The 20,603-nt window shown below is 35.9% G+C and overlaps 1 protein-coding gene across 6 annotated transcripts in view; it reads right to left on the reverse strand.

Moving 5' to 3' along the window:
- Nucleotides 1-20,603, reverse strand: part of LOC102578397 (DNA ligase 4) — a 51,289-nt gene that overhangs the window by 24,156 nt on the left and 6,530 nt on the right. For 4 of the 6 annotated variants that reach the window (XM_006344466.2, XM_006344464.2, XM_006344465.2 and 1 more), the window contains exons 2-12: nucleotides 19,196-19,287; nucleotides 14,616-14,701; nucleotides 14,384-14,520; nucleotides 10,919-10,993; nucleotides 10,705-10,796; nucleotides 10,407-10,478; nucleotides 9,489-9,568; nucleotides 9,287-9,324; nucleotides 9,197-9,203; nucleotides 8,905-9,060; nucleotides 756-831 (exon numbers count right to left, since the gene is read on the reverse strand). In XM_006344466.2, coding sequence (XP_006344528.1) covers nucleotides 756-831; nucleotides 8,905-9,060; nucleotides 9,197-9,203; nucleotides 9,287-9,324; nucleotides 9,489-9,568; nucleotides 10,407-10,478; nucleotides 10,705-10,796; nucleotides 10,919-10,993; nucleotides 14,384-14,520; nucleotides 14,616-14,701; nucleotides 19,196-19,287 — 911 coding nt within the window. Of the gene's footprint in view, nucleotides 1-755; nucleotides 832-8,904; nucleotides 9,061-9,196; nucleotides 9,204-9,286; nucleotides 9,325-9,488; nucleotides 9,569-10,406; nucleotides 10,479-10,704; nucleotides 10,797-10,918; nucleotides 10,994-11,092; nucleotides 11,964-14,383; nucleotides 14,521-14,615; nucleotides 14,702-19,186; nucleotides 19,288-20,603 lie in introns of those variants that run through there. The other 2 variants (XM_015307416.1, XM_015307418.1) reach the window with 2 other exon arrangements.

The following is a 20,603-nucleotide window of genomic DNA, read 5'->3' on the forward strand; positions in this document are numbered from 1 at the left end:
GGGTGGGTGGGTTTGGAGAAGATGAAAGTAGGGGTGGCCGGGTGGATGATTTTTTTTTCTTTTTTAATTATATAATACATATATTAGTGGGACCAATTTTTTAATAAAAAAGAAAGACGCGCTTAACTATTTTCGTTATGCCACGTCAGCATTAAGGGGGGTATTTATTCACTTTAAATGAGATTAGGGGGGTACATAAACACCCGTGTAGTTGAAGTATTAAAGTAAGTTTTCGTGCCAAGTTCAGGGGGGTTTTATGTATTTTCCCTTTTTTATGCATTGTTTGGTTTGGCGTATTAAAAATAACATGCATTGCATAATTTCTAAAAGTATATTTATTTTACAAAAAAACCCTCCATAAATAGTGGAAAAGATGTAGAAAAAGTTTTGAGGGGCAATTGTGTCTTTAACTATGCCAACGCATGTATTAAAAACCTTGCATCACTAATACCATTGACTTCCATGTATTAGTAATACACACTTCTATACATAATAGAGTGTATAACTAATGCTAATACAAGCATTAGTTATACATAGGTTAAAAAAGTGTATCAAACAAGGTACTACTAATACAAAAAGCTAATGCATGTGTGTGTGTATATATATATATATATATATATATATAAAGCGAAACAAAGAACAAAATGGAATGCTAAAAATATCCACTTCAAATCTCTCTTTATACCACTAAAATGTAATATAAAAATCTTGTTGTGGGACTCGAGAGAGTTAGAACAAATGAACACGAAACAAACCTGTTCTCAACAGTTCCTTTAAAGAATTTATCAACATCGTCAACACTACGAGCAATGATCGACCAACATGGCTCCCCTATTAAACAGTCAACAAATAAGTAAAAGAGAACTCAACTAAAGCAAAGAATATCCATGCAACTCACAATTGCAATTGGTTAGAAGTAACTGTGAGAAATATAGGAGAATGTATTATTTAATTATACATCTATATTATTACATTGAGCCTATTATAGACACAACATTCTAATCTTTTCCCATGTAAGATACTATATACAAATCCTATTCATATTCTAACATTCCCCTTCATGTTGGTGCATACAAGTCATATGTATTGAGCTTGTTATAAATGTAACTAATACGAGAACCAGTAAGGGACTTGGTGAAAATATCTGCAAGATGATCATTTGACCTCATGAATTTTGTAACAATATCTCTAGAGAGTATCTTTTCTCTGACAAAGTGAGTGTCAATCTTAATGTGCTTCGTCCTCCCGTGAAATACATAATTTGATGAAATATGATGGGGCCCTTGATTATCACACACAAGTTTCATCTAACTAATTTCTCCATATTTTAGTTCTTTGAGCAACTATTTAATCCAAGCTAGCTTACAAGTTGCTACAGCCATTGCTCGATGTTCTGCTTATACACAAGATAGAGCAACCACACTTTGTTTCTTACTCTTCCAAGACACCAAATTACCTCCAACTAACACACAATATCTAATGTAGAACGTCTACCGGAAGGTGATCCTGCCCAATCAACATATTTATATCGAACAATTTGCTCATAGCTCCGATCCTTGAAGAGTAGTCCTTTATTTGGAGCTGACTTTGTATATTAGCAACTGCTGACAATTGCATCCCAATGACAATCCATAAATTGACTTACAACACCCATAGGAAAAGAAATATCACGTTCTGGCACTATGAGATAATTCAACATACCAATCAACTGACTACATCATCCTAGATCACTAGGTGGCTTGCCCTGTTGTGGCTGGAGTTTAGCATTCGGATCCATAGAAGTGTAAATGGGTCTACATCTCATCATTCATGTCCCCTTAAGAATGTCTAAGGCATACTTGCGTAAAGAATGGATCTTGGGCCTAACTCAATCCTAAGAGCTAGTTCAAGAAGAGTGGATCGTCCAAGTTCATACAAGGATACCACACATATGAAGTCAATTTTTTTACCCTAAAAAAAAGAATTGATAAAAAAAATGAATTTTATTAGTTTTTAAGGACAAATATGAGCTAGTTCACTCATGATAAGCGCAATTTGGGACCAAATTCATACGAAGGGAAAATTTGTTCTACTTTCCATAGTTCTTTTTTTTAGAATATTATTTTTTCTATTTTCCATAGTTGAGGTGCAAATCTGAAGCAATCCACCAATGATAAGACTATGTTTTGGACCACATCAAAATAAGGGCAATTTCGCTAGTTGAGGGGAATTTTTGGCCCTTTTCCCTTCTTAAAATTCAAAAACTACTTTTGGTGAAAAGCAAGCTGAAAGTGCTAGAATACAGAGGAGATTCTATGGATGGAAAGAAGCCTTTCTTTACAGAAAAAAAGCACTAAGCACTTCTGCTTGGAGAAGCTTGGTCAAATAGGCTATTAATATGGAATTGGACTAGCACAAGAACCTTTCCAGAAAAATCAGCCTACAATTTATGCTAGGGAGAACTCAGAAAGGCAGGAAATGGCCCTCGAGAAAAATCTGGAAGGTAAATGCATCAGCTAAGGTACTATTCTTTGATACATGAAAATCTAAGAAGAGGGGTTATGAACTCAGCTCTAGATGATTTATGTGTGCAAACGTTGAGGACAACTCCCTTCAGTTTCTACACTGCATTTTTACCAATGTTTTGGACGGTGAAAGGCGACAAGGATCTGCCTCGCGGCTAAGCGCTTGCCTTTTTGAGGTGAGGTGCCAATTAATACCAAAAACTTAAAATATTTAATTGTGTACAAATAACCAAACTCTCAATAGCAATAACATATTAGCAAAGATTTCAATTCAAAAACTAAAAGTAGATAATAGAAACTAAAAGTCTAGAGTGACTCAATAATTCATAAGACAAGCAATACCAAAACAGAAGAACGAGAAAGAAGAAACCGGGCAGATTGCAGATTGAGAAATAACGAAAAAACAGAACCAAAAAACTGTCTTACTGGTTAATGAGAAAGAAGAAAGGCAGCCGCTAAAGTCAAAACAGAGGATAAAGAAGAAGAACGAAAAGAAAGGAGCAGAAGGCGAACATGATGTCGTCTGAGCCCTGAAGTCCGACATAGAGAATCGACTTTGAAGTTTGAGGTCCGTAAGTCACAAATAAACCCTAATTTTACGTTTAAGTTTTAACCTGTTGAGTCACAGTTTTCAACCTTGCCTCGCCTAAGCTAGTAATAGGCGACCTGGCCCTGCCGCTCTAGTAATAGGCGACCTTGCCTCGCCTCGCTAGTACTGGGTAACCCTGCCTCACCTCGCACCAAAGGTGCTAAGGGCATCTCCAACCCTACACTCTATTTTACTCGCCAAATATAGAGTTCTCTATTTATTCAGACAACCAACTCCAACCCAATTCTCTATTTTTCTCTCTAAAAAGGAATCTTTTTCTCTCTCCTAAATATTATATTATTATTTCTATTTCATTCTTATTTTCTTATTTCATAATATAAATCCTTTATTCTTTTTTCCCAATAATTACTTTATATAATTTTCATGTGATATAAATTTTATTTTTTTCAATTTTTTTTATTTAATATAAAATTATATTTTATTCTAATTTTTAAATAATATAAATTGCAAGATAATATTATATAATATACAAATTAATGGACAAATTCAAATAAAAGTGAAATACAATTACATAAGCATTACATAAACACTCAATTTTCGAAATTATTACGTTGCTCCCATAAATTCTCTATTAATGCATTACGGAGTTCAAAATGAACATTTTTGTCATTAATTTTTTATGTCTAGCTAAAAATTGTTCAAACCGGAGATTTTCATACTACCATTTCTGTCGTTGGAGCCTCTATAGCATTTTGAATTGGTGCATTAAGATCACGTTCATCCTCAATTATCATGTTGTGCAGCATAATACATGTAATCATTATATCATGTAGTACTTTCTTTCTCCAAAAACGTGACGGTCCTGCAATAATTGCAAAACATGATTGCAAAACTCCGAATGCACGTTCAACATCTTTTCAGCATGATTCTTGATTCATCGCAAATTAATTATTATGTTATGTATTGTATTTTATCTTGTATTTAAATTATTATGTTATGTATTGTATTGTTATCTTGTATTTAAATTATCATATTATGTATTGTATTTTTAAATTAAAATTTTCATCTTATCATTTTAATTTTGTGTATTCTTTATAGTGAAAATTAATAATAAAATTATATTATATTATTGACGAAAATTAGAAAAAATTAAACTACTATTAATTCGAGATGAAAGTAGTATATATTAAATAATATATTTTTTAAAATATTATATTACTTAAAAAGAATTATGAATATTAGATATTTAATTAATGACATTATATGTAAAATAATATGTTAATTAGAAAGTAATAGAAATAATAATAAAATATTTAAAAAGTGAAATAGAGAGTGTGAATAGAAGTTCTCCAAATTTGGAGAATTAATATTCACCTCTCTAAATATGAAGAATAGAGAGTGATATGGAGGTGGATTGCAGTGCCCATTCTCTATTTTACTCTCCAAATATAGAGAATGGAGAGTAAAATAGAGGTGGGTTGGAGATGGTCTAAGGCAAGCGCCTTTCACAACACTAGTTGTTAGAATACAGTTATGGTATTTGTTTTTTAGTATGAATGACTGGACTATGCCAAAGCTAACAAATGACCGCTTGAGATATTGAGTGTGGTGTAACTGGTCCGCGTGGTCGTGTCAGGCAGAAGAAATGTAATGACCCTCCAGGTCATTTCCTCCAAAGCGTTTAGAACTTTTTTGTAGCGACCCCAAGTCATTTATGACTTGTTAGGACTGACAGTTCAGTCGCGGGTCGTTCATTTGAATTTTGTGCAAGTTTCCGTGTTTTGGAGCCTTTGAAACTTGAACAGTTGACTTCGATCAAAAGTTCAAGAAGACGGCCTCAGAATGCAATTATGACTGTTCCATCAACTCTGGAAGGGCTATTTTAGACTAATGGCATGGTTGGTTCAGGCTCCGAGACTTCTGATGCGAGTTTGTGTCGTTAGGCGTTTTAACTTTGAAGCTTAAGCCAAAGTTTGATTTCGGTCAACATTCTTGGTAAACGTGCTCAAATGAGAATTTTATCAGCGCGGTTAGCTCCAGAATGTTGAGTTCGGTGTAAAATGACCTTTCGTGCAATTCTCAAGATTTCCAATTTCATTTCGAACCTTCTTGTGGATTTTAGCTTAAAATGGAACTTGAGAGTGGGACCCACTTTTAATCGAGATGACCTCGAATGGATGTTTTGATGACTCTTGAATCCGGAATGTCATTTACAATCAGATTTCATATATAATTTGTGTTAACGGGACTCGGGATGAGACCGGAGCATCAAAACCAAAGTTTAGCCTGAGCTGGTGTTGGTGCGATAGCTTCAGCAACCCCTTGATCGCTTTCGCAGTGGTCGCTTTCGCGGCAGGAGCCTCTTGGGCTTAGTCGCCTTCGCGACCTAAGCGTCGCTTTCGCTGCAAAAGCCTCTTGGGCTTTGTCACTTTCGTAGTGCTCGCTTTCGCGACCTAGGCATCGCTTTCATGGTGTTCACTTTTGCGACCTAGGCATCGCTTTCACGGTCAGCACTGATGTTATAACTCTTATATCAACTCGATTTTCAGCATCTCTCCCTATATTCAAACTTTGATATCTTGAGATAGAAAGCTCCGTTTTGGGTGATTTCAAGTGTTGTGTGTTCGTGTTGATTGTGGCTACGCATTGGAGTGCTCAAGGAAGTGTGAAGGTCACTGGTTTTAGGTAATTCTAACCCCGAAAGGGCTGCCATGTCTCTTTAATTGGAGAATTTGTGCATGTTGTCGTTTGGGCTGTTCCGGGCATCAAATTGTGTCCCATTTTGGGACACAAGCTGGATAAGTCATTTCGGACCTTTTGACGGAGTCAATTTCGAAATTCCTGGCATGGGTCCCACATTCCCGTTTAACTCGATCTTTGGTCTATTTCCAATTATTGCGAATTTGATGTCTAAACGTCCATAATGACATTGTGATCAATAATTTGATAGTGTGGCGGTGTTCGGAAGCGGTTAGCTCTTGTGTGGTGGTTTTGGAGCACACGTGATCGGCTTTGAGATAGGCTTCGATCTATTTTCTTGATTGGACTTTTTAGATAATGCTTAGTGTAAATTACATGTGATTTGGATTGTATTTGTCGGGTATTAGTTTCCCTCCTTTCCATTCTATCTTTTCTTGATATCGGTAGGAGCTTGGGCTTGTTGTGGGTGTTGGATCCTTAATTTAGGTGTGTAGCCTCACTTATGGTATAGATTATCATGTTTATCCTTGTTAAGTTTGGTACTTGTGGCCTTAGACTAGGATTGAACCTTGGATGCCTTAGAATGCTTTTATTTCCCTTGTAGTTGTTAGTTACTCCCTATATGGCTTGTATTGGGTTGTTCATCTAGTGTTGGTGCTTGAGACCTGGGTGGGGCTCGTCTTAGCCGTAAGTTGGCACTAGATGTGTTCAGTCATAGACTGAAGTGGTATGATTGGGTAGGGCGTCGTCCCTTGAGCTTGCTCCCCCTTATTTATTCGAAAGCTTTCCTTGATTCCTTCACTTGGTGAATTACGGTAGGCTTGTTTGAGTTACTGAGTTATGATTATATTGTTGGACCCGAGGCAGTGTTCGAGGACCAGTAGAATCCCAGGTTAGTACTCTCATCCTTGGCAGCATGGTATGGTTAGTCTTATATTTATTTGATGGTGAGTGCCATGTTTGAATATTGGTGATGGCATGCATTGCATTGGTTGTTCATTCTCACGTGTTTTGTGGTACCATCCCGGCTCATGCATTGGCTCATCTCATCATTCATGGAGAAATATTTCACACTGCGTTTATTCCGAACTGATTTTAACTGCCACCTGTATCACTAGATTTATTGATTTTGAGACTTACAAGGCGTCATTGATGTGCTCATTTCCTGGCATTAGAGGCATCTAGGATGTGCTCAGTATTTACTTGACTAGCCACCGCATCGACGCTCTTTTTTGCATGATTTTGGCAACTCATGATCCTCTACGGAGTGATTCCTACTATTCGCATATTAAAGGTATGGTCTTATTCTCTACGGAGTCGACTTACTGTAAGACCTGGATTCAGGCCCAAGCAGAGTATACGAACTTCCCGCATCCCCTATGAGCCCCTCTGGCCGTGAGTCCCATAGTACCGGATGAGGGAGTTGCATGAGTCCTACCTCACCCGCACGGCATGGAGGTACACTTGGTGGTTACTGACGGTTCTAATGCATACTCTGCATTCATATGCATTGCCTATCACCAGTATACTTGTATGTTGATTGTAACCTCCAATTTATGGGGACGATTGGGTTATATTTGTTGTTTGTACCTCTTGGGCCTATGGGGTCCGGTGAGGTTATTGTTTGACTACATCCTATTCTTTGTTGTTATTTATCTGCTAGCTGATAGGTTCTGGTTTTAGAATTGTGGTTGTTAGTCCTCCTGACCCTGGACAGTTGACTTTGTATCTTAGTTGCTTGTGATTAGCCTGTTGGCTTGTGGTCTGGGTACTTTTTTTACTCGGTTCGTTATTTCTTGCGTCCTTTTTCTGTTCCTTATTGCTTGTACATCATATTATCTCCTGTTTAGTTATATGTGCTATGCTTTCCTTACTACCTGTTGCTTATACTTGTGTTATCTTTGAGCTCAGTCGGCCGATGCCTACTGAGTACTGCTTTTGGTACTCATAGTACACTTCTGCTCCCTGCAAATTATAGTTTAGGTTCTCACCGTTGATTTGGAGTCATGCGGAGCAACTTGGAGCTTGGAGACTAGGGTGAGCTCCCGGTTTCCATCTGTTTTGGCTAGGCTTAGTCTTTATATTGTATTTAGAGGCAGCCTGTACTCATTTTGTATTTGTAAAAGCTTTATACTCTAATTTTGATTAGACGCTCGATTACTAACCGATGTCAGGTCTTGGGATGGTTCCTTGTGTTATATTTCTGATTATTGCCCTTTTTCTTCGCTTTGTTATAAGCTTTATGCTTCTTGTTATTGGCTTCCGCTTGGTAGCCCGTTGCTTATGGCTCTGGGCTAAGGGTTAGGCTTACCTACTAGTGGGGTGTAGTAGGTGTCATCATGATCTAAGAAATTGGGTTGTGACAAGAAACGATGGAGAAATTCCATTTAGGAAAGAAAATTTAGATGTTCTGAGGTAGTTACCTCGAGAAATGTGCCAAAGCATTTTGACTATCTTACACCCTTGTTTTTTTCTTCTCCTCCTAGTTTTCCACTTTCACTTTGTTTAGTGATCTTATTTCAAGTTACATTCTTTATTTCAAGAGTTATTGTCCTTGTTCTAAGGTTATTTCTTTTCTTTCAATTGATTTTTGATTTTTTTAGTTATATTTATTCTATTGTACTATGTTTTTAATGTTTAGTTGCTATTTTGTTGTGTTCATAGGAAGAATGGAAGACTAATCCCATCTTGGAGAATGACAGATTGAATTCTACAATACACATGTAAGTTTATCACAAAATATCTCTCAAATTTAAATTATCTTATAACTCTATTTTTATAATGTTGGACTTCTTTAGTTGAATTCCCGCACCTGTATCCATATACGGATTCATACCCCTGAATCTTAAAATTTAGATTTTGCCAAATCCGACTCTCGGATCCGCACCCGAGTCTGACCAACTTAGTATAACAGGGCACACAGCATGAGACTATGGTGGTCACTACACATGTTCCCCAGGTGGGATGTGGACAAATGAAAATGGTTTGATTCATGGCACAAACATCTTATTTAAGCAAACATGGACAACCATATATACATTCTGATATCACCACAAACTTCAAGGGATTAAAAGACCATTATTGCTGAATAGAATTTGAAGCATGACAAAAATATAACTTACAACCTGTGGAATCAAAAGGCATCCATACCAGAAAGACGATGAGCATTCAGACCACCATTAGGGACCAAAATTTCTAAACGGCCTTTTATGGGCTTCACAACTTTCTGGAGAATCTCTTGACGTTCCTTTAAGCTCCGATGAATAACACTGGTATCCCCAACATAAAGAATATCGAACGCAACATCTATTGACATGCAATGTTAAGGGAGAGGAGCCAACCAACATTATGGAGATTCAAGGACAAGCATCGCTGACATTAACACACTCATTTCCTGCTGAGCTGCCAAACTTGGAAAACATTGTAGAAACAAAAAGGATACAACACAACTGCAACACAACCAAAATATATCTCATTATGCCGATCTTTTACAGAAATGACACGATAAAATGGTAATGTTCTAAAGACGAACCTGCCTATCACTATCAAGACCCTCTCTTGCTGCCTTTGCTATTATATAAGTAAGAAATTCACAATGAGAAGTCAGGCAATTTAGAAACAAAAATAGGTTTATAATAGATTAATGGATCTTCAGCATACATTGAAAATGCATCAAAAACTAGCAGACAACACAGATTTTGTGGGAAAAAATGTCAATCAAGGATCATAAGCACCTATTTCTTGATTGGAACCAAACTCTGCAAAGCGGTTTATTGATGCATCCCAAACCAACATTTCACCATCGAGTATGCACCTGATCAAAAAAAAGAGGTACGGAAAAAGTCAGTCACAGCGGAAAAGATAAGTACCCCTCATTACAAGGCTACATGCAATAGAAATAGATATCCAAGATCTGCACAGTTCAGAAAATAACAAAGTATATTTCATTTTCCAGAAAATAACTAGTTGTCAGAGGTACTTGATGCCATCAATTAAAGATAAACCAAAAACATCACTTCATGTCACACCAGTTCTGGGGATGTACCAGCATCAAAAAGCTGAAAAGAAGGATGCTATCACAAGATAGAGGATCACACAGCACATCCCTGTTGGGGGTTCTTCATAAAACAGGCTAATTCTTGTTCTCTTCTTTAAACTGAACTTATGCTACATAATCAGTCTGGGTCATTTCCGCATAATATCTCTTCCAGCAACCTTGCATCTTATTGCCCACTGACCACTCCCCCACTAACCATTTCTAAGAAAAATGGGATAGCAATATGAGAGGCAAGTCGTGATCATAAAACCCAGACCCACGACATCATCACATAAAAACTGAAACTGAATTCAGACACAGTAAAACAAAGTACCCTACTAGAATCTTGGGTACAGTGACCGACAGGCATGTGTATTGATTGTGTACGTGCACACATTTTTGCCCTTCCTTTAATGAAATTAATTAGTTATATCAAAAAAGTAATCAACAGGCATTTGGTGGATTTGGTAGCAAATCTAGACATGAAATAAAAATAAACAAATCATAGGGTGATGTTAACAAATTAGGGGGGGGGAGGGAAACAAAAATGGAAGCATAAGGATTAATATTTCTTTTTCCTTTTTTACAATGGCTACAGAATTATACGTTTGCTTACTTGTCAGCAAGGATATTCTGAGTAATAACATCTGACATCCCATGAGCATACTCTTGATGATCCAGAAAGTTTCTGCAAGCACATTTGAGTAAATAAAGCAATTAGAAGTACTATAAACCTATAACAATTCGTTATGAGAACCACAGTATTAGAATCATGCGTATTTGGCAAGTACTAAAATCAAATCAAAAAATTTCAGTAGGACACGAGGAAAAGTGCATTTACTCTTTTCAGATAAATTGAGTAAACCCATAAAGAAGGATTAAATCACACCAAGGAAAAATTATGAAAATGGTACCTTGAAAAGAAGTTTAGCTCAGAATTATTTTTGTGAATCTGGATGCGATCCCCATCAAATTTACACTCAACAACTACTTCTTTCCCGTAAAGCTGTTCACGATATAATCAATTTAACATGAGATAAAGTTAATCAATAGAAAAGCTACCATCTTTAAAAAGACTCAGTTGGGAGGGGGGGGGACAAGGAGATAAAATAGCAAATCTCATAAAACCTTTTTCCATGCAGCAGATGCATTGCTGACCCTAAGAGCCAGCTGAGGGCGGACAGGTTTTCCAACTTCAATGTCCTGCAGAAAACAACACAGTTGCAACTACCCTGCTGGAGATAAATAGGATTATAAAACAAGAGAAAGGAGAGAACTTAAATGATATCATTGACACCCCACCTCAAAATCAAGGATCATATTAAATGTACTGAGTTTTCCACGAGCTGTGGGACAGGTTCCTTTCACAAAAAGATTTAGTCGACGCTGCTACTTGATATTAAATATGTTTGTGTACACTACTGTCACATTTAAACTCTGGTTATGTAAAATTCGCATGTGCAGTCTCAACTTCAATATAGGATGGTTGCATTAAGTTGATGGTAACATAAAAAATAAATATTCCCATTATTTTGAGGTTGAAGAATAGTTAGGGCCTGGGGGTTGATGTATTCTAGTCATAGTTTATCAATGATACTAATGTTACAATCATTTGTGTCACTTTATTGACAGCAGTACTATACTAATTCTCAACTTTGGCACTCTTTTACTTCCTACTCTAGTCTCTACATCTCTTTCCTGCAGATGATACTAATTCTCTACTTTGGAACTCCTTTATAGCCTTCTCTACATCATTTTCCTGTTCTGCCTTGTCCTGGGTTATGAACATTCCTGTATTATATTATATTATATCTATAAAGAAAATGGGCCTTGCCATAATTCAACCTCATTAACCCACAAGGTGAGGATTGTCCAAGAACATGTAAGGGATAACACCCCATCATTCCCTTGATCAATGTGGACATTCCAACACTCCATGTATAATTTTTATAGAACTTCAAAATATCCATCTAATTTCTTCATCCACCATTAGCATATTTGTAAGATCAGATACTGTTGACTGTACTAATTAATTAGCTTCATGTTAGGAGACATTGGGAGAATAGGATATTTTCCTTTTAATATAATTGATGTCTTTCTTTAATTAGTTATAGGATTCATGGTATAAATACCTCATCCCATGGAATATAAATGGTTATCAAAATGAAAAAAAAAAAAAACATATACTCAAATAGAAAGGAGCATTTTCTTCCTTCTCAATTCCCATGGTATCAGAGACATTGGTGGCTTTTTTAGATGAGTTTCCTCCCTCTGCAATACTAAGGGTACATAGATTGAATCTTCTCTATGTTTCTTAGTTTCTCTTCCCAAAAAAGTCACTGCTGGAAGCAACTTTACCGCTAGGGATGGCAATGGGGCGGGTTAAGGCTATGTGGGGCAGGTTGGGTTTAAGGTTGTGCGGGGGGGGGTTGAAGTGGGCTTTTTTAAAACTAATGCGGGGCTAGGCGGGGCGCGGGTAATGTGATTTTGTGTGGGTTTAAACTTAATTTTAATTTTTACATGTTATAAGAGTGATAAAGCACTATTTATTAAGATAATTTTTTTAAAGCTACTAAAATATTGAAGATAGAAAATGAAAATGGTTCAATAAAATATAATTTAATTTCTTACATGTTTCCCAATTGACCTCTAAAGAATAAAATTTTAAGTCACTATCCTATTAAATTAATACAACTTAATGAAAAAATGAATTTCTTATTATGAATTTTATTTTTAGTATCAAACTTAACTAGAAAAAGAAAATATTAAAAAAAATTATGCGGGGCGGGTCCTATATACCACCTTCAGCCAGTCCTATACACAAACGGGTACTACTGGGAGGCAACTCTCTATTATGCGACCCACCCTAGAAACCCCACTGTCGCTAAGTGTCTCATATGCATTCACACACCACCAGAAGAGCCTGACTTCCTATGTCATACGTCACATGCTGGCACATGTGGCACTCTTTAATGTTTAACAAGAAGAGAGTCAACAAGGGGTCATGCTTTACTCAGCTATAACGGAGAAGTCTAGGTTAACCAATGTTATCAAAGGCGCGCATAAGCCCTGAAGCGAGGCTCTAAACGTGTATAGCATCTCGCTTCGCTTTGTGTGCTTTAGTGTCGTCATCACGGTTTTAAAGCATACTTTTCACTCTATCATATATTTTTTTTCAATTTCTTTATTCATATGTTTGCCATTCATGCTTATAATTATTAGCCTTGAACTAAACATATATATGTATATATATATATATATTTCTTTTCTCCCTTTGCGCCTTTTTTCATTCAAATTCATGCCTTTAAATCTCCAATGAATCTTAGAGCTATTTTGTGCTTTTTGCTTTTGATAACACTGATTTAACAATATATCATGAGCAACCAAGGGCAAACACTTCCTATAAAGATCACTTGCACTATGATATTATGGAAAACCTAGGCATACAAAGCGACGCGTTGAAAGCTACATGGTGAACCAAGTAGAGGACGTTGGAGAAAACAAGTACGTCCACCAAGGGGTCTGGCTAATATTGAAGAAAATGTTGAGACATCCAAGGATATTGCTTCAGGAGGAACTGTCTTAGCAAGAAATTCAGCCATCTTCATCAACTCACAGGAAATCAGATCTTCCACCAAACATCCTTTATCTAACTTTATCTCTTATAATTCCTTGTCTCCCTTCTATAGAGTCTTTATCTTGTCTATATCTTCTCTTACAATTCTGCAAATTTGAAGGAAAGTTTATTGCACCTCCTAGATGACACAAGCTATTTTTGAATAAAGAAATGAACGAATTGTCAAAAAATGAGACTTGTGAACTGGTCACAACATTGCTAGAAAAGAAATTGGCTGGCTACAAATTGGTCTTCACCATGATACACAAAGTTGATGGCTCAATTAGAAGGTTCATAGCAAGTTAGAATTCTTTTATCTTGTACAGCTAATCTTGATTTGGACTTGCAACAGTTTGATGTGAAGAATGAATTCCTTCAAGATACAACTGCTAATCTTTGTTAATTTGTAAACATGAACTAAGGTAAAACTTAAAAGATATAAAGATCACCTACTTCAGAAATTCAGAGGCCTTCAACCAAGTGTCAAGTTGCTGATGGTGAAATCTAAATCTTAATATGCACACAGGAAAATCAATTAATCACTGTTTCAGACATAGCCTCCAACACTTCACGTAACCTGTCATCTTATCCTTTCTTCCCAAAATGCCTAATCACATATCTGTGACTTTCTAAATCAAGTTTTGATAAAAGAGTAGGCTGACCGACACCGACCAGTGAAGGAAACGAGAGACAAACTTAGGACAGCTGACCATCAACATAAGCACTCTAATTTAGGAAATAAAGCATTTGCTCATCTCTTGGACAAGAAGTTACTATAGGATTTGTCGTCAAGAGCAAGCAATGAACAAATATCTACCAAATTATAGGCCTTGATGTACACTTAGTCACCAAGGTTAAAAAGATGAGATTTTAAAAGTTATTAAAAATCAACTAGAGGAAGATCCAATATCTACTAAAAGTACCAAGTCATGATAAGAAGTATGTCATATGGTTAAATATGAGAACTCAAAGCAAACCTGGCGTTTATGCCGTTGACTTCTGTCCCTCAACTTTTCACAAACTAATTTTAAATCGCATGTGACATTGAATAAGTCCTCTGCATCTGGATGGAATTCATGGAAGATGCTCTTTTCACTAATTCCCAACTTAAGATCTAAATTATGAAGACAAAAATCAGTGGTACATTGACATCATTGGGAATGAAGGGAGATCCTAGAGTTTAAGCATTGACAAAAAGATATATCAAACCTTTGAGAATTATCATTATAATCCATTTCATTTCTTGAGCATTTGTTTTCCTGATTAGATCAGACAGAATTGAAGTCTTCTCTGCTCTGATAAAACAATAAAATATATCTTAGTGAAGCGTAAGGATAATAAGCTAAGTAAATACTGGAGCAACAAAGCATCTGATCAAGTTCTTTCTAAAATAATGGTCTCTCAAAGAGGGAACTGAAATCTACAGCTGAAGATGCATTCCGCAAGCCTCCTGTAACAGGTCTAGGCTTTAAGTTAACAATGCAACAGATGACAGATCTAAGGTTTAACAATACAACAAGTCTATGTATGGATATGATATAGCACGATGTCAGAAGCTATGGCTTAGGTATCAGAAGAACTCATTAAAACAAAGAAGTTTAGATAGAATTTAACTAACCAGCTGGGTAACCAAAGAGTAAAATGATGGTCATGGAATTTCTTTCCATCTCTGTACAGCCTGATGAAAGTTTCACCTCTATCAGAGCAGTTGTGATGCAAAGAGTAGCACTAGTTCACAGTTTTTAAGTTCCTGGAACTTTATTACCTTGATAAACTCTGCTTCTTCCTCCTTTGTCCATAAAAGTATAGGATGCATCTATTATTTGGTAATCTGCACCCCTATGACTAACGTATTTTGATATAGAAAAGCAATTGTCTTGACCATTTTAGAAAATTGAATGATAGAGACAGTACTCAATTTCTGACTATCCATCTCCATCTCTATAATCAATTGCATTTCTCCTTCAGATCACAAGACCGAATTTCATGCTCTTCCATACAACAAGTTGGCCAATAGAGTTGACAAGTTCAGCCGGTTCTGCGAATTGGTCATTATTGAAAAAGAGTTTGACTGATGTACAGCAATGGTACAATTGGTCAATACGGATGAATTGAAGAGACAAGTCTCAAAGCATGGAAATTTTGCTTTTGTGGAGCTTGCCATGGACATCACAAATAAATGTAATGGAGGAAAAATATTAGGGGTCTGCTTGGAAAGCCACCTGGTAATTGAAATTGGTGTAATTACTACGATAGTAATTACCAGCTTAGTAATTACACAACCTAGAAATTACGTTGAAATGTTTGTTTGCCACAATGTAATTACAGTGTAATCACCAAAATACTGTTTGGTTGCACAAGTGTAATCATAAGATAATGTTAAATTTTAAAAGTAAAAGTTAATTATCTGAAATTAAAAATCTATATTAGACTAATAGGGGCTTTTATAAATGATATTAAATTAAATATTTAAGATTTATATTGTCTTTTAAAAATATATTAATCAACAAACATATGTTTTTAACTAATATTATAAAAAATAATTAATTTATATTTTTCAAATTGGTATATTTTAATTAAATTAATAATAAAAACTAAAAGTACAAGATTTCTATGAACATCATAAAATACTTGTTTGACAAAAACATGAATATTATAAATATAATGTCATAAATTATGAAAATATTTGACAAAAAGATAATTTATCAAGTATAACTAAAAAATAAATAATTTGCAATATGAAATATCAAGTCAATACTACTAAGCAAATGAAACTGAAAATATAACATAAGTTCTAAAATAAAAATAAAAAATTTAATATAATACGCTTATGTCGAATTTCAACATACTGTACATAAATATGATTTTTTTAAAAAAGGAAAACATAAATATATAACCTTATTCAACAAGGAATTCTACTTTACTTTAAAAACTAGAATTCTAACAAAATTATGCTATTGAAAAAAAATAAACATAAAATAAATAATATGAAAAATTGCATGGAATCACAAGAAGTAAAGGCTGAGAATGAAAAGAAAATGAAATATAAATAATATTTAAAATAAAAAAAATAAAAAATAAAAGAATTTAAAATGATAGAAATGAAAATAAATTACAACAAATAAATAAAAATAGAAATAAAAAGAAGAAATTAAAAGTAATCAGCTTGTAATTACACCATGTAACTGTCAGCAATTCACAGCCCCTTTCTGAGAATTGGAGAGTGTAACTACCCCTGTCAATTACACTCAATTACCTGTTGACCAAGTAATGGTCAACCAAACATGTCAGGTAGTGTAATTACACCAAATCCAATTACCAGAGTGACTTTCCAAACATGCCCTAAACGATTTAGAAACATGAAGGTTTGACAATTCAAAATGTCAAGGAAATACATAACCACCATAACTCAGAATATGTAAGAAATTAGCCTCACCAGAGAAAAGTTGTCTCTAGATACCTATGATCTCTTGGAATCAATGTGGAATTTTGTAAAAATGACACACAATGGAAACAAAAGATTTGTATACGTGACACCAACAAGGTTGTAGTGGGATTAATTGTGTCACAACACCAAGTCCATGGCACGTAGTGTGCTTTTTTTTTTTTTTTTTTGATAACCGAGAAATCCGTCTGTGACCCACCCTTTGGACCAATCACAGCCTTCTAAACCCGCCCATGGCACGTAGTGTGCTTTTTGGGCCTATGCCTACATGAATTTTTTTGGGTTACACCACATCAAGCCCCAAAAACACATCTATGATAAGTGGGTAATTAAGTGTAACACCCGCAACTTCTAAGTAAAGATCTGAACCCTTCCCTGTAAGTGTAGGCCTGAACTCGATGATTTCTAATTTATATGTATAGTTAAGGTCCTTACTAAGTGTGGTGTATCGGATGTGTTTTAGGGTTGTAAGGTACCTCAAACACCAAGCCAAGTTCAAAGCATTTCTATCGGATAAGTTTTTGCACGAGTTCATATAAGAATCAACTTCAAACGACCATATCTCTCAACATATAAAGAGTTAGGTGACCCATGACCTATCAAAGTAAAGGTCTATGAGTCTTTTTTCCAACGCCACTAAATTTGCATCAATCAGAGTTCGAAGTTGTAACACCTCAGAAGTTCTATATCCAAATCAGATTGTGAGAAGTTGAAATTTTCCTGGAAAATTGGAATCCATGAGCATTATCTACGGACCGTAGATGGAACCATTGGCAGTAGATGAGGCTTGTAGATTATATTTCCTTGATATAATCATTATAAGATTTCAGATAGTATGATTTTGGATAGCATAATTTCAAGTAACATGATTTCCAGATATGCATCCTTTCGGATATGATTTTGGAAAATATGGTCTCAGATATACATTTTTATTTTTGAAATATTATGTCATATTTCACAGTTCTGACTCTCAGTCCTTTAGTTATCGTTTGAGTATTACTCATGATCAATTTCGTAGTTCTTTTCATTGTTGTATAATTGTTGATCTCAGCCCTTACCTTGCACACCAATACATAAACGCTACTTTGCGCTACGCCATTTTATGATGAAGATCTCAGCACCCTAATTCAGATTCGCGGACAAGCGTTCCACTAAGTTACTCTACTTTCAGCATTGTGGTGAGTCCTCGCATTCAAAGGACTTCAGTTATGATTCAGTAAATTTTATTCACTTCAGTTGTGTAAACTTTCAAGCAGCTCGAGGTCTTGTCTCAACAAATTATCTTATTTAGTTTAGAGGCTTTTAGACATTAGTATTCAGTTGTAATAGACTTATTTCTAAATGATTTAGTTTATAGCTTCCGCTTCAGTTTTCATATGGTATGCTTAGATATGCCATGCCAAGAGTTAGCTTGAGATCACTTGTGGTTCCAAGTACCATGTCCTAGCTAGGGTGTAGACTCGGGTCATGACATTAACCTGCTTATCTAGTCCTTAAGTTGGTTCTATTGTGGGTTTTCGGAGAGAAAAAGGTCACACTTACGGCATTTTAGCCCTGAAAGATAGATTTTCTCTTTTGATAAACAGTAACATTACCGAAAGACAGATTCTCATGATTTACAGGTGATTGGGCTGAAACAAAGTAAAAAGGTGCAAAAAAGGAGAGTTGGAAGTAACAAAACAGACTGCTTCCAGAAAGTGATGTTGATGTAGAGGAAATGATGTGGAGGGTGGTGTGGTCGCAAGCCCACATGTGGTGGCGCATCACCAGTTCACAGACGACAACTCAAGGCAAAAGGGTTGCAGAAAAAGCATGATATGTGGCGCACTAGTGCTGCCGCAACTCCTGATACAAGGACGCATCTCACCTATCTTTCAACGCAAGTCAGATGCGACAATTTCACTGTGCTACCCGATGCGGCAAAGCAGATGTGACCGCAACAGCATATGCAACGCCGCCATGGGTGCGAGAACCCTAATTTATTCTGAATTTCGTTATGCATTTTTAGAAATTATAAATACCTATTCTTAGACTTTTATTAGGGGGTGTTTTAAGTTCAGTTTCATCTGGTTTTTGACTTCTTGAAACACTAAGTGGCGAGAGAAGAAAGTATTTTAACATTGTGATTGTTTGATAATCGGAGACAATCTTTTGGTTCTTGATTACTTTTCTCGATCATTTTAAGCACGTCTTCTACTTCTTCTAATTCATTTTATATGCTTTCTATGAGTAACTAACAAGAACTATTTTCTTCCGTACCGAACACACTCATACAAAAAATTGGTAATCTATAACAATGGAAATCATAAAGATAAGATATACACAAATACGGAACCTTCATCACCTATTTTCACTTGAGGCCAAGTGATCAAGGAAGTCATTTAGTTCCTTAATTGTTAGCCCAGCAGAAGCCATTCCCTGTCTACGCTGGAGGACCTATGCACAAGCAATATCCAATATAAGTTATTAATCATATGTATATTACAACACTCGGTTCTTTGAAGATGAGAAAAAATACCAGAACAGAACAATCTCAGAGGAGGAACACAATAAAGTTGTAATTTAGCTTGTCATTTGAAAGGAAATAATGGGGTAGTTATTAAGACACTGATTTGTTGGACAAATTCATCTCCAAAAACCGCTGTTCCTCGAGTTTCCAGCAAAGATCTTACGGACAAGGTCAATCTCAAACAAGAAGGGAACGTTATGAATTGAAGTACGAGCATAAATAAATGCAAAGAAATTAAAATGGGGAAAATCTGTTATAGTTGTATGAATCTAAAGTCAAAAAATATTTTTAAATGCGAAAAGGTGTTAGAATAGAAATAAGTATTTCCTACTTAGAATAGGAATAGGAATAGGAATAGGAATAGGAATAAGAATAGGAATCCTAGTTGGAAAAGGATTCCAATGTAGTGTCTATAAATAGGGTCTCAATGTAACTATTTAGATATACAATTCAATAATATTTTTTTTATATATTTCTCACATGGTATCAGAGCATTGGTGAGAACAAACAAGTCACCGTATGTCTATGTCAATTTCCGGTGACTGTTGGGTTTGATTTTGTTATTCTTTTTTCTTTCTGTGGGTGTTGTGCGAAAACCAACACCACCACGAGGCTCGGAAAGCCCCCGCGACCAAACCCCAGCCAAAAACCACCGGAAAACATCACCCCACGCTCTCTCACGCGCCGATCGGAGGTGGTAGTTTCCGGCAAGATCTGGCTCACGCGTCGGCGCATGAGGGCTTTTCTGATCATATTTTTTGAGAATTTTTTTGACAGTTAGAGTTCCGGCTATTTCTAGGCTGTTTCCGGCGACTTTTCTTCGAGATTTGAATTTTCCGACAATCAGATCTCAATAATCAAGATTTTTTTCATTGTTTCCAAGACAAATTTAGCATAATGTCTTTTGGGTGTGATGTTTTTGGTTCTAAAAATATGGGGATTGGAAGTTCTAGCCCTATAATCACTTCAGAACTTTTATTGGGAAGTTCAAACTATTTATCTTGGGCTTCCTCGGTTGAGCTGTGGTGCAAGGGTCAAGGTGTCCAAGATCACTTAACGAACAAGACTTATGTGGTAGATGTAAAGGCAAAGACTAGTGAGGAAGATGCAAAAGCCAAAGCACAATGGGAGAAAGTAGATGCTCAATTATGTAGTCTCCTATGGCGTTCTATTGATTCCAAGTTGATGCCCTTGTTTCGCCCATTCCAGACGTGTTATACAGTTTGGGAAAAGGCTCGTGCTT

This window comes from Solanum tuberosum, unplaced genomic scaffold, assembly GCF_000226075.1.
Source record: "Solanum tuberosum cultivar DM 1-3 516 R44 unplaced genomic scaffold, SolTub_3.0 scf00058, whole genome shotgun sequence".
In the NCBI taxonomy this organism is placed as follows: domain Eukaryota; kingdom Viridiplantae; phylum Streptophyta; class Magnoliopsida; order Solanales; family Solanaceae; genus Solanum; species Solanum tuberosum.